This window comes from Columba livia, chromosome 3 (genome assembly GCF_036013475.1).
Source record: "Columba livia isolate bColLiv1 breed racing homer chromosome 3, bColLiv1.pat.W.v2, whole genome shotgun sequence".
NCBI lineage: Eukaryota > Metazoa > Chordata > Aves > Columbiformes > Columbidae > Columba > Columba livia.
This window is the reverse complement of record NC_088604.1, coordinates 99,115,290-99,129,929: the sequence shown is the minus strand read 5'-3', so window position 1 is coordinate 99,129,929 and position 14,640 is coordinate 99,115,290. Positions and strand designations below refer to the sequence as shown.

At 40.0% G+C, this 14,640-nt stretch overlaps 1 protein-coding gene across 29 annotated transcripts in view; it reads left to right on the top strand.

Moving 5' to 3' along the window:
- Positions 1-14,640, top strand: part of ESRRG (estrogen related receptor gamma) — a 405,281-nt gene that overhangs the window by 158,165 nt on the left and 232,476 nt on the right. For 10 of the 29 annotated variants that reach the window (XM_065058466.1, XM_065058467.1, XM_065058459.1 and 7 more), the window contains one exon: positions 13,823-13,976. The exons of 10 other annotated variants lie outside the window; for them this stretch is intronic. In XM_065058466.1, coding sequence (XP_064914538.1) covers positions 13,942-13,976 — 35 coding nt within the window. In that variant the 5' untranslated portion in view covers positions 13,823-13,941. The remainder of the gene's footprint in view (positions 1-13,822; positions 13,977-14,640) is intronic. 9 more of the 29 variants (XM_065058481.1, XM_065058479.1, XM_065058470.1 and 6 more) reach the window with 1 other exon arrangement.

Below are 14,640 nucleotides of genomic sequence, written 5' to 3'. Positions count from 1 at the left end.
TGGCAAAAAACGCCATTAAGTTTGAGACAGCAGGGACAAAATTTAGATCTATGTGCCAATTTTGAAAGTATGTATTGAGTTTCTGGCGGATACAGCTGAAATGGCTTTCCTGTTGCTTATATAAACTTGTTTCAAAGAAATCATGCTGTAGACCGGTGAGGGCGCAATAGACTTTCTGTTCATACTCTGGATATTTCTTGGTACTTAGGAGACTGGAAAAAAAATAAATATATGTATTTCTTATTAACCTGTTTGGAAAATAGTCTTCCCATATCAAAGCAGGTTTAAAAAGCAGATTGCATTTGATAGCAGTAACTAAAATGCAGTAAGAAGCAGCCTTTTGATCTGTTGCAAATAAACTCTTTTGCAGATAAATACGTTACAAGTGTATTTTTGTTCATTTGCTATCAAATTTAATAATAACCAGTGGAATTGAGTTCAACCAAAATGGTTTCATATCAGGCTTTGAATACATACTTTTAAATATTAAAAGATAATGATTTGTATGGCATTGTTATATAATGCATTTCTTGTCTTCTCTTTGTGTGCGCGTGACGAATGCCAGTCGATAAGCCCGGGACTCTGGAGTCAGTTGTCTGGCTAGTTATTAAGATTAAGATAAGTACTGAGAAAGGAAAGATACAGCTCATTGTACTGCCCTGCTGGGACGGGGCCACCATGGATTCCAAGTGTAAACAATGCATTATTTCTCCCTGGCTTCTTTCAAACCCAAGGTGTACAACTGTAAATATTTGGGAAATATGATGGAAAGAGTATGGAAAGACTTTATTTTTTTAATCCATTCAATGTTATTACTAAAAAGTGAATCTTAGCCCCCACCTCGGGTGTCAAATCATTACTCATCTGTAAAAGTCCAAGACCTCTTTCTGTTAATTAGTGATTAAATTTGTTTTTCCTTACCCACACCATAAAAAAGCGGACAGACATTTTGACAGGGTTATCACTAGGCATTCATGCTGAATGTGCCACAACAATAACGATATAGTTAAGGCTTGCACAGCAAAGATCAATTAAGGTTTTTTTTTTTCTGGGCAAGAGGGGGGATAGGATTGGAAAGCCTGAACTACAGAATACTGAAGGGAACGCAAAGCTTCCTTCTGACTTCATTACAGAGATATTTATATATATATTTATATATATGTATATATTTTTTTTCCTGAAGTTCAGTTGTTGATTCTCACTAAGTATAATTAATATGTGTTATGCTACAAATTGGCAGTCAGTGCTTTCAAGACAGCAAAGTTGGATTGTGCGTAGGATCACTGGAGGAATGATAGAAAGCAATAATTTAGAAAGTGTATTGGAGCTGCGTGCTGTGCAATGTAGACCTCTGGGTAGCAATTAATTTTTGTTAATGAATTTAAAACAAGATGTATGGAAATGGTTATGTAAAATGTATACACTGCTAAACAGCTAACTAGTCCTTGGGGTCTGCGTTTTCATTATCTGTATGTAAATCATTTCAGCAAGCATGATCTAATGAGTCAAAAACCGTTTTGAAATTCGAATTGAGATTTGGAAGTCACTTTTTGGAAATCTTTATGCCCTGCTTCATCGGATGGCCCTTACAACGGAGATATGTTTGTCCTTTGATTAATCACCTCCTGTGTGGAAATAGTTTGTAAGTTTTCTTGTGTTTCAGAAGGGTTATTTCTAAACTATAGGAATATCCCACATTAGTAGGGCTGGGAAATTAAGGAACATTCAAGAGAAACAAGCATTGCTGAATGGTCCCCAGTGACCCCTCCTAAATCTGGTGTTTCTTATGTGGTAGGAAATAACCTTTATTTATTTATTTATTTATTTTAATTTATCTGACAAAACCATGCAAACTGCTTTTTCCTGAGTGTCAGAAAGTTCTATTCCTGAATTAGAAGCTGTCTCTCTACTTCATATGCCAGTTAAATCATTGTGCTTCCTTAACTCCCCTAAGGTATATGATACAATTTCCTCTTAACCAGCAATGAAGATAAATAGCTCTTGTATCTTTTCTGTTTACAATTATCTTAACAAAACCAAAATTAAAGCAGAATCACTGTGGCATCATAGTATCTTAAAGAAGCCTGTGTATAGGACAAAAAACACTTGGAATACTTGGTGCAAGATATATAGTATCTAGAACCTGTGTACGTGAATATACTTGCATGTATATACATACATGTATATACATGTATGTATAACTTCAATTACTAATAGACCTCAAAAGACTGAGTAATTAAAAATGACTTCTCAACTTGGTGTGCTGTAACCAGATAAATGAAATGTACAGGGTCGACTGGAATATTTGGAATACCACGCTCGGTTTCCCACTTCTTTTTTTCAGAGTGTGAGCATTATATCCTGGTTGTGTACATTCCAGTTAGCTGCAAGTGAGAAATCACTGCCGAGGTCGCTGAAATGTCAGTGGCACATAAGCTGAGGACAAAAATGGATGGAATTCCCTGTTATGACTGTAATTATCAAAACTCAAACGATACAAGAGGAGTGCGTCCTGTATGCTGTGTACTGCAGTCTAGCAGAGACACTGCCTGGCTGAAAAGTCCTACAAACGAACCTATGCCCTAACCTATTTTAGATTTTTAAACATTTAATACGCCAGATGACTACGCTTAGTCTCTGGCACACACGTACAGCTTTACGCTGTATATTCACTGAATACTCTTGAAACCAGCTACATGTTTTTAAAGCTCTTTAGCTGAACCCTGTACAGTCTGAATTACCTAGGTAGTTAGCATTCCTGCCAATTTGATATGATTGAGACCTTTACTTGAACTGACCTCAGAAGGAATAGAAGACTAATTGAGGCAGCCCTAGTTCTAGCTCTCTAGAGGTGTAAAACACTGCAAATGATATCTGGTGCATGCATAAAAAGGTTTACATAGTAGAAGAGGGATATGGGAAGGAAAAGAGAGACTTTTTTTTCACTCCATCTCTCAGCAACCTTCTCCCACTTCTCTGCAAAGCTTCAAGAAAAAATAATTTTATTTATATCTTAATGCCATTGCATGGTAAAATAACAAGAAATGCACCCAAACAATGCAGAAGGTAAAATTAGGACAGTACTTGGGTATGTCAGGGCTGTGATTAAAGCTATCTAGATAAAAAGAGATATTTTACCTCAGATTTGTGTTCTGAGGAGGCGGGAGTTGGAGGGGAAAAAAGGCTGAAAGTGAAACACAGCAAAAGAAGTCCGTAATTCCAATGTATTCAACTCACCCAACAGAAGAAATGGCATTAATTCAGGTACCCAATTACTGTAATGTGGTTCAGAGCACCTCAATAGGTGTTTCAATCTCAAGCCAGGACTAACATTTGTAATCCTTTAAATGCACTTAAGAAATTGATGTTACAGCCCCACAATCTGTTAGGGGCCTTGCTTCCTGGCTGATTGCAAAGTATCCCACCATTAATTGGATCATCAGAATGTGATCCGCGTTCTGGTCCCCGGATTATGTAAGACTGACTTTGCTCTGACGCGCTGAACCAGAGGCTTCTTCTGCTGGATATTTTGACCCTTAATGTAGATAAGTGGTATTTTTCATCAATCTTAGCTTGCATTAAAAAAGGGAAATGTCAATTCAATGTGGGGCGTTTAACTTAATTCAACATCTTTTAATTTAATACCTTGGAAAAGTTAGTCCGTCTCCGACCTGCCGGAGACTTCTGCTGATGGAATGGTTTGCAGTGCAGGACTGGAGGCACATTCCCACTCCCTAGCACGGTCAGGTCCCAAAAGTCTCTTCATGTTTCAACCCTGTATGAAAGGGAAAGACAGAAAAAAACCCAAACAATCAGCCCCCTGACCATGCTTTGCCGTATTTGTAATGAGTTTCCTCGGCTTCTTTGGATTGCTCCCTGATGACTGCCCTATATGCCTGAGGGAAAAGGGACAAAAAAAATATTGTGGAGTTTACTGTTCTGTTTTCATTTTGTGCTTCAGGGTTTTAAAAAAAATTTTTTTAAAACTTTTTTTTTGTGAATCAGGGTGTTTTGATTAATTTGCTCAATATTCTTAACATGTTTTGGTGCTACAATAACGGATGATTTGGAAATCCTCTGCGTGGACTAGACTTAAAATCCTGTTGAAAATAGGGGACATTCTTCTTGACAGAAGTAGGCTTTATCTGATTCCTGCCCCCCCCTGGAAAATGTACAGAACATGTCATAACACCTTTTTTGGTGTTGTTGCTGTTGCACTGCATCATAAAAACCCTCCTGATACTGAATGCATTTGTCACAGTGGTACAGAAGGAAGTTCAAAGTAAACTGCAATGAATATATTTTTTTTATATTTTTTTTAATATTCAAATTAAAATAGTAAGCTTCTCAGTTTTCTGGGCATTGCAACAAGCATCAGAGTAATCTGAGTCTTGTTGTGGCTTTGGGAAAACTGTTATATGGTATGATGCCTCTTGGCCTCATGGTTGTTAGAAGTGAAGCTAGTGAGGAGAAGAGAATAACATTAGGTTTCATGATCAAGTGTTGATGTTTCTCCTGGAACGGATGCTTAATAATCCTGGGTGTGGCGATGAGTTCAGTAAAGTTAGTACCTGCTACCAAGAGATACGGATACATCAGAAATCACTTTCAGAATCTGAATTTTCCATGTATCAGAGTAAGAGCAAGCTCTTTTCACCTGTGTCCCACAGGGGCAGAAGCTCATAGAGACTGATCATTTTGCAGCTGGGGCTGGCTGACTTAGGTCTCCTTTCTTTTATTTTCTGCCAATATCTCAGTCTTATTTTTCCAAGTCTCCCCTCTCCGTCCTCTTTTGCAAGTCATTCAAAAACAGTGGTGTACTGTGGGCAGGAAAAACTGCAGAGAAACACCAGTGGTGCAGGTGTGGTTGGATGTCATGTTTCACTGCTGTCTTCTAGGTTGTAGAGTCATCTTTTGAGAGGTCTGTAGAACTTTACAGGTTGAGGAAAATCAAAGTTTTGAGGCATCATCTTTCTGTTTCATGAGAAATTTTCAATACCAAGGATAACTGGACTGAAGAGGGTGGTTCTTGTATTTCTCCCACTGTCCTGCTGGCCAGGACCAATTAAAAGTGTAAGGAAAAAGTGTAGGTAGTGCTGTGTAGGTAAACAGGTCAAAACTTTGAGGCAGGAGTTAAAATAGGAGGTTTGGGACAGTCTCGTTAGACGTCTCATCTGTATGGATTTTGCAATCACTTAGTACAGCACCCTGTGAGTTGTCTCAGTGGGTCAGAGAACATAGCTGTCCTCATCTTTGGTCCACATTAATTAGGTTTTGTAGATTAGCAGAATACCTAGGTCAGCCTTATTGCTGGATTTATGGAGTCAATATACACAGACACACAGAAAGGCTTTTGGTGGCAGGTACTTTTGCGATTGTGAATACAGATAGGAAGAGAACTGGTCTGATGTTTGGAGTGAGCTGACTGGTTTTTAACAGTTAAGTTTGCACTGAGCAGGAGGAAGCAGAGGTTCTGGTGTTGGGTTGGGGGTTTAGGTCCATGTGAGGTTGCTGTTACTCACACAAGGTATGTGGCTCATACATAAATGCCTAACCTTGCTCCTTCTTTTTCCTCTTTTTTTCTTTCTTCTTCCTTCCTGATATGAATTGAATAGGCAGGTAGATATATACAGTTCTGGTCAGCCTAATTGGCGCTAGAGGTGATATGTTGCTACACGAGGACAGAATAACCTTTAGGTTTAGGCTCCTGGCTGGAGCACAAGAAGCATGCATTCAATTCCCAGCAGCTCTCTGACTGGTCTCTTTAAATTGCACTATGAACTGGTCATGGTGGTCTTCTCTCTTTGCACTTGTACCACTGCTGGCACAGGAGAATATCACCTGGAATAATAGATACTGTTGAACTGTAAATAAGAGCCCTGGCTAGAGATTTCTATAAGCAAGTGACCAGCTTTCAAAAAATATACTTTTCTACCAGGCATGTTTAATCTTGCAGTAGTTGAATCTCTATGTTCTCCTTGAAACTGCCCTCATGGATGAAGACTGAGTTTGTGCCGTAATGTTACATACTTGCTATACTAATACACAGAGAAGTCCAAAGATGTATACTGATGTATTATCAATTAAGGAATTACACCTACTAAAGCTTAAATATTTTAATAGGCAGTTTTGAAAGAAGCTTATTTGGCCATGTTCAGGCCTGGTATAACCAGAATCACCTTTCCTAAAATGAGTGAAGCTGTGTCTACTTTGGCCAGACCTAAGTTTAGCTCATAGACTTCCAGATAAGTACTTAGTCTCACAACTCTGCTCATTCAACACCGATACAAAGCTCTTTTATGAAAGGAGAAATATGAAGCAGTGTAGGTAAGGCTATAATTATTTTGGCCACAGAACAAACATATTGTTTCTTCCTGCTTGGAAGGGCCTAAACTTCTGTAGAGAAGGTAGGATCTGTGATATCTCCAGTATTGATAGTGTTCCTACAGCAACTGCATTTCCCCACAAGCTTTGTACTACCATAAGATGCTTCTGTGTTATTCAACTGTATGGAGGGGAAAGAAAATCTTTTGTAGCTTGTGGCTGTGCTTTCCCAGGCAATTGATTTTAAATACAGACAGTGTATCTCCAAGTGTTTTGCTGCATGGAGTTGTATTGGAAGCACGTCACGTCCAATCTGTTTAATTGGAGTCTTGGGTGACACTTCTCTGCTGCTTTATCCCCGGACAGAAAGCTGATCTACGTTTTAGCTTTAAGTACACTACAAGGTTGGAAAGTAAAGTTGAGTTTGCAATGAAACAGATATATTGGCTTCCCATGTTTTGAAGACAAATGGAGTCTCATCCATCGCTGCTATACCAGTATGCCGGTGCTGTTTCAGGCTGCTTTGGGTTAGGATTTCAGTTTGCCCTTCCTTCCTAATGGGGTCCCTTGGTGGAGAGTGCCATCCAAGCACAGGATGGATGAGATGCCCTAAGGACCTATATCGGGCTTGCCTTTTAAGCAGTGCCTTGCTGAACTGTGAACTGGGCTTCTCTTGAAGTGCTGTGTGAGGATATGAATTCAGTTGTGAGACAAAAAAAGGGGAAACAACACCACATACAGCAGCATATGCCAGCTTGAAAGTATTCAGTAGCAGTGTTAATATGCGTGTAAAATGATTTTCTTTTGGTGTCTCAAGTATTTCCCAGGGGCTCCTTTCTTTGTTTAAACTCCCTGTGGAAGGGGCAGAGAAAAATGGCTGGTGCGTTTGCTTCAGCCACTGTCAGCGGCAGCCTCGCAGCAGAATTAATTCTGTCCTCTTTAATGACTGTCAGTTACCTCATTGCCAGGGAAATGGCCCCCTCCGTCTGCAGGATCATAGCAATGAAGTTTTGTTACACAGGACAACACGCTTCTCCAGGCTGCCCGCAGAGGCTGAGGGGTTTCTGCCTGTATGGCCGGGCAGCACAGGTTTCTCAGTTCGGTAACGCTTATGGCTCCCAGGGTAGGCTCTGTATCAACAGCTTGCACGGCCACTGTTTGGTGTGTTATTCTTTTTATTTTTTTCTCTGAAAAGTTAACCTCGTACTTCCTTCACATTGCAGGGAAAAGATTTAAAAGAAGCAGGTAGGGTGAACCAAATCCACATGCTGTATCCATCATGATCATATCCTCACCTGGACTTCTCTGTTCCTTAGGACAAGATACATTTGCAGGATTAGGTGGATGTGTATAAATACTGCATGGTTTTGGTATTGGGGATGCATACTTTTTCAGGCTTGGACTTCTGCTTGAATTCATGAGACCATCTTTTTCACACAGGCTCAAGTGTAGAGAGTGCAAATATTTTTCAAGGCAACGTTGATTAATTCAGCAGATTCAGACCATCCTACACAGTGGTGCAAAACAGGTGCCCTTTTTCTACTTCCCAACCTTGGGCTCGCTATGAATTTTACCTGACTGATTAGTCATATGCTCTTGCTAAAAATGTAGGACAAAAGCATCCTATAAGGGAGCAACAGTCAGTGTGTTTTGGTATGTTGTAAGTGACAGCTTACATGTACTAAGGTGTGAAGCTGAGTAAGTGTCTTTTAAATAGTTGATTTGAGTCTCAGAGTTGAGCCCAACCGTTCCTTGAAACATTATGCAGTACAATAATTTAGAATGTAATGGTCTTGTATAGGGAGGCAGGTTGTAAATCACAAGTAAACTCCTGAGTGATGGCAAGGGTGTGAGCACTCTCCCTGCCCTTGTCTTTCCTTTCCCAATCTCTCATTCTCATATATATATACATATATATATATGTATTTTTATATATATATACACATATATATATGTATTTTTATATATATACACATATATATGTATTTATATATATATATACACATATATATATGTATTTTTATATATATATATATATTTGTTGTTGTTATTATTTTTAAAAATTTATTTTTTTCTTTTCTTTCCTCCCATCACCTCTTTGGAACACAGGTAGGCATGTTGCTGCGTGACTTTGACAAGCATATGCCCTGGTTAATCTGGTCCTTGTGTTTGATTTTAATGTCTGTTGTCACCTTGCCTACTCTGAGAAACTCTTACTGCCTCAAGTAGCTTTGAATGTACCAGTAAGTGTGTGTTGTAGAATGAGAAGTAAAACAGAGAATATCTTCACTCAAGATTTGGAAGTGGTAGGAAATGACCTCTTACACTTCTTTTGCTTTTTAGATTTTTAAGCCCTAAGCCACCCTAAATCTACTGTCCCTATAAAAAGCTGCATTTTAAAAGGCTTTAGGAGGCTTGCTGACCTTGCAACCTACTTTGTAAGGAGTCTGCACCCACAGCTATTAAACAAAATTAATTTCAGCACTTTTAAATTGTTAATCTTGCATAAGACAACTTGCTTGCTCTCCAGTGATCCCACAGGTCGTCATTCTGTGAGCTGCAAGCCATCACCAGGGTTCGTGGCTCTGAACATCATCAGTCTGCTTGTGGTCTCCCAAATGCCTTGCAAAATTAATTCCTCTGCCCTCCACTTTTCCTCCCCAGCAGCTCTTTGAGATGTGGTGAGCTCTGCGTGCATAGCAGTCAGTCACCACCAGCCACAACACAGATTATTCTCATTTAAGGTTACTCTATTGTAAGTCAGTGCTTCTGATCCTCAACTGGCAGTAATGAACTTTGGGCAGCAGGACATGAATTCAGGTAGGAAATGACAGTTTTAGTCTTTGGAGTGTTAGGGTTTCTATTGAAAGGGCTATGTCTCTTGTAAGTTAAGTTTCTACATGCCTATGGAGCAGATGCTTTACCGGGTACTAATTTATATTTTGAATAATCCTAAGTGTATGTTTTGTGCCTGGCCATGAAACTCAGAAATGTTGTCTTTTTTTCCTCCAGGTAGTGATGTGTGTGAATGCATGGGGGCTGGGAGACAAAGTGTCTGCTCTATCTGGTATTATCATGCCTGGTTGTCCCTGCTCCTTCCACCTCTTTTGTCTCTGCCACTCAAGCCAATTTCAGCCATCCGCCGACTCTCATTTGGGATAATAGCCTCTCTTTTTACTGTTGTCTTGTCATGTTTGATTCGGCAGCACAAGGGTTTTAAATTAGCCAAAACGTTTGCATGCTGGGCTTACTCCGCTGCCACTACCAGTTGTAGAGCCACTAAACCACTTGATGCTGAAATTGATGATTGCTCGGAAGGAATAAGAAATTGTTGGTGGCTACCGGGAAGATTCATTTGCGCCGGGCCCCTTTTAAGAAACCTAGGGGGGAGGGAGAGAGAGATTTCCTTCATTTTCCTGCTGCCTGGCTGGTGCTTGCATTGTGCTTGTGCCAGGTTCCTGCTGAGTGATTACAGCCTTGCAAGGCTGCGTAGTTCCTGTGATTTCAACATAAAAACAGAAAAGAAAAATACAGAGGGAAAGGAAGGAGGGGGTAAAGCTCCAAAGACTTGTAGTTCAATTCAGTAACATAGAATTGTGATGTTTTAACTCACTCCTCCCCTCCTTTCTTTTTTTTTCAATCTGATTTATTCCTCCTGGCTACAACTTTACTTGTTAGAAGTCTTACCCAGAAGACTATGTGTCATTCTGCCCGAGTTGGTGGGGCTAAACCACACTGGACTCTAAGCAGTTTTTAATATTCTCTGGCTTAAAACCGACTCATTATTAATGGGACCTGGGATCACCAAGAAACTGCAACTCTTCTAATAATACCCCTGCCTGCTCCACAAAAATGCATTTCACTTGTTTATAATATTATATTGTATTACTCTTTAAATATATGGAGGGCCAGCATTTATAAGGGAAAAAAGATGACACCACTAGAGAAACTGTACAAGGAGAAAACAAATGAAGCCATGGAATTAAGTATTAACTATTAGGGCTGATTGAGGTATATAATAATATTTCAGAACTATATTCAATCACATAAGCAATGTGAGAGAGGCATCTTTTATTTCCATTGAGTGAATTTGTTTTCTTCTTGAAGATAGTATGTTTTGGCTTTTTTATTTGTACGTTTGGTTTGGGGTTTCTGTTTGTTACTTGTTTGTTGTTTCTTTTTGTGTGTGTGGTTGGTGGGGTTTTAGGGGGATTGGTTTGGGGTTTTTGTTTGTTTGTTTTTGTTTGTCTTCTTTTTATATTCTACCACTTGCTTCTGGGTTATAGTGATGATAGGTAGCTGAATGGTCAGAAAAGGTCAGTAAGAGTCCCATGTACAATGGCTCAGAATTTCCAAGTCCAAAGACAAATACTGTCTAACAGAGAATAGTAGCAACTGTGATTTAAAAACAAAACAACCAAACAAACCAATCCAAACCCTCTTATTAACCATATATGCAAGTTCCCAGACAGTTAGAAGCATGGCTTGAGAGATATAATTCATTATATGCTGTCACAAATAAGACTCTGAATATGACACGTGGGAATACGATTGCATAGTATCCAAGCCAAAAAAGTGTTCTCATTTGATCTAATATTGCTAATATTATTACTAGTAATATTCTAGCACTTTTTTCCTGATTACTAAGCCACATGTTCTCTTGCATAAGAAACCCTATTTCTGCCTAAAAGAAAAAAGCATCTTGTAAATTTGAAGGTGTTGGCATCCAGCTTTATTTCTCTCTTATATGTAATAAATTGTGAAGAAATCATGTGAATGACTGAAGCCCTAAAAATACAAATCTAACTAAGAGGCCGAATCTCTGGGGCCCAGCAGCGGCGTGCGGTTGTGCAAGTTGAGCTCTAAGGGCTTCCATCTGTGCCAATTAACAGTAGACTGGGAAGCCAGGCGACCATGATGGGTTTACTCCTGTTATTGGTCTCTAACTGCTGCACTGTTCAGAATTGCTGATTTCTCTGCAAAATCATGACAGATGTATTACAGGAAAATGTATTGGTCGAGTAGCTAGTGAGAGAGTTAATGTAAAGGATAATAAGTAGCTAAGGCTGTGTCCTCCAGCAGACTTTGATGTGGTTTGATAATATATGGGATGGGTCAATCTGCCCTATTAGCAAATGTAGCTGGTTTATGCTCTACATACAAACTAGAGATTTGATAAAGCACTAAATTAGTTTTCACAAGGTATTAGATGTTAGATACTTAATGGGATCATCATGCTTTTGCTACACTTGTTTAAGATGTGTTCTGTAACAGAGCCATGCGGCAGCATGACATTTCACCAGGAAAAGAAGCGTGTCTTGTGACTGAATCACGAGTCTGGGAATTATAACGTCCAGGCATCACTTGGCTTCCAAATTACCGACTGTCTGATTTACCAGAGGGGTTGATCTTTGCACATCTGCAGAATGGGACAGTGTTCTTCCCTTTTCTCTTTACCTCCTTGTGAAGCTTAATCCACCCATGCTTTTAAGGTGTTTTTTTGGTGTTGTTTTTGGTTTTGGTGGTTTTGTTTGTTTGTTTGTTTTTCTTTTTAATCCTTGGATGAAAAGGGTGCAAGTAATCATCATTCTTTGAAGCTTTGTTTGCACAGACTAATGCTGTCCCACTTGGCAGGTGCTAGGAAATTCCCTAAACTTGACAGCAGAGAATTTATAGATTCAAGCAAATTTGAATAAGAAGCCTTAGTAGAGTGTAAAAGGAGAAGCTCAGGGGTTTGATGTTGCCCTTCACAACCATGCTCTGCATTCACTCTGTGCCAGTGTTCAACTAGTATTAAAAAGGTGAAGTAAACCAAATAGCTCTGTCAAGCTAGTAACACTTTTGTACGGCCAAAAATCCGGTGGTAGAATATGTCACATGAGGACAACATACTTGCCTTCACACACTCACCCCAACTCTACCAGTGGGGAATGTGGGTGAAGTAGGCAACCTTCATGGGGCCACATAGTAAACTGGTCTCTGAAACGGGTGCTCGATGTGAACGTTCCCCTTATCTGAACTGATGTTTGGTCCGCTAAAAAGAGGCTGTTGCTTTGGTTAGCTGGTAATACTTTTATAAGCTTGTTTCTTCACTATCAGAGAAAGGGCTGTAAAATGACTTTTTAAGTTCTGTGGTTTTTGTCTTGTTAAATAAAAATCTAAAACTGCTGGCAGCAGCTGCCTTCAGAAAACTATGTTTTAAAACCCATTAAGCATTTTGTAGTTATCACATGAATCTAATTTTTGCTAATGTTATTTTTCCCCCATGTTTACAGATACTGTTCTTAATCACATTTGAAATGCATCATTTTATTTCTCTAACATGTTTCTACTTATGCAAGGAGCTGGTCCTGAATGACCACGGCCAGGCTTTGCACTTCTCCTAGCACTAAGGAGACATTCCTGCCTTTTTGTGAAATGCAGAAAGTGTCATGTATAAAATGATCCCGTTTGAAAGGATAGAAGCCGCATCCCAATATAGATCACAGTGGAAAATGACTCAAAATTACATGACAGCTTCTTCCCCCGCTTTGCCTGCCCCCCCCCTTCCTTTTCTCGGCCTGTTTCCCAGTCAGGCCGCAGTAAGAAATGCACCGTGTATTGTGACATCTTAGTTTACTGTTACTAATAATCCCTTTGCATCTTTCATTAGTGGGTTATTTATAGGATTGCAAAAGGGCAGCGGTACTGCTCGGCCCCTGGGATGGCACTGCCAGTGTCCCAAGGACTGAAATGGTTTTTAAAAGCGCTGGGTCGTACCCTGGCCTCAGCAGCAGGCTTGCCTAGCTTGGGCAGAAACCTGTGCCGCGCTTTGGGCTAAAATCCCACGTTTTCAAGCCACTGAGGCCAGTGTGGACTTCACATATGTGTATGAAAAGGAAGACTTTGCCTCATAACTCCTAAGCCTGCACCTGATGAGCCACTCTCAGCTGGAAGGCTGCGCTTTCCCTAATAAATTCCTTTTTTTGAGCCCACTTGTTAGTCAGGCGTTGTGCACACTAACTACAGCGAGGGCCCTGTGTCTTGGGCATAAATTACTCTCGCGTGGCACTGTCTCAGAGCAGCCCCCCAGTTATGGATTACTTTGTTCTCGACTTGACAGGAACATAATTAGAACTGTTGATGAAATCTACCAAATTGTTCCTCCGTGGCCTCAATGGTCAGGAAATTTGGCTGAGTCGTATTTGTCACCGATGTAAAGGCTCTAAACACTTCATATTAACTATGTTATTAATGTGCCCTCTAATCTGTCCGTGAATTGGTAACACTTGGAGTGAGCTTGTGCTCTAATAGCACCTTGTGATGAATACATTGTAATGCTGCTAAAAAGTTTCTGAGGGTTTGGGGGGAGGGGTGGGAAATGCAAACCGTAATAAAAGTGAACATTTCTAGGTCGTTTCTTTTCTCTGTATGTGCATTTTTATGTTATACAGTTTTGTTTTGTTTAATTGGAGATTCATTTAGGCTTTACATTGACAGACCGTTTTCTGTTCTATAGGATTTGCTGACATTTGGGCTGTTTCATTGCCAGAGGAGGCTTTGTGTGTCCCAAAGGAAGTGAGTGATCTGGCCATAACAAATCCTGCCAAAATATTTTAACACCGTTACGATTTTCTAATGCAATGCGTAGTGAATGTGACTAGGAAAGGATGGTGAGTCCACGAAGGGGGTTCGCTCCCTCTCCTCTGCGGTTTGTCTGGTGGCACGAGCAGGCAGGAGCTGCTGGGGGTGGTGGGAGACGCAGAGCCAGTGGGGCGGGGGGGTGGGTTGTTTGGCTCCTGAAGCCTTTCACTTCAGACACAGCAATGCCTCACGTTTAATCCTTAAGCCAGCCTTTCAGATTTTGCTCTTGAACTCTCTGAGAGTCCAGGGTGCTCAGACAGAGCGTTTCAGATGTTAAATATGTGCATTTTGGCTGCCTGCAAATGCTCAGTAAGTTAAAACAAGGAAAAATGCATTAGACAGTTATAGATGGGAGAGAGATTAGTGGCTGAAGGTCCTGTAAGTTAACAGGTTGTTGTCTTGGGTAAAACAAACTCTCACCTTTAAAACAATATGTGATCCCTTACTTTAGTGTGATTTTGAAGAACACTAAGGTGGCTCTTAACTATACAAGCAACTGTGCTTAGATAAAGTGTTAGAAAACAAAAATGAGAGTTTTCACATGTAGTGTTCAGGGGATGAAGACAATTCTGACAATGTAATGTTTAGCAGAGAACTGGAAGTTTGGGAAAACGGTAGTTTAGATCCCTGAGCTATTATCTAAAGTAGCAGGCAATTAGCTACTGTTTTTTTTACTACCTTGTTGATTTGCTT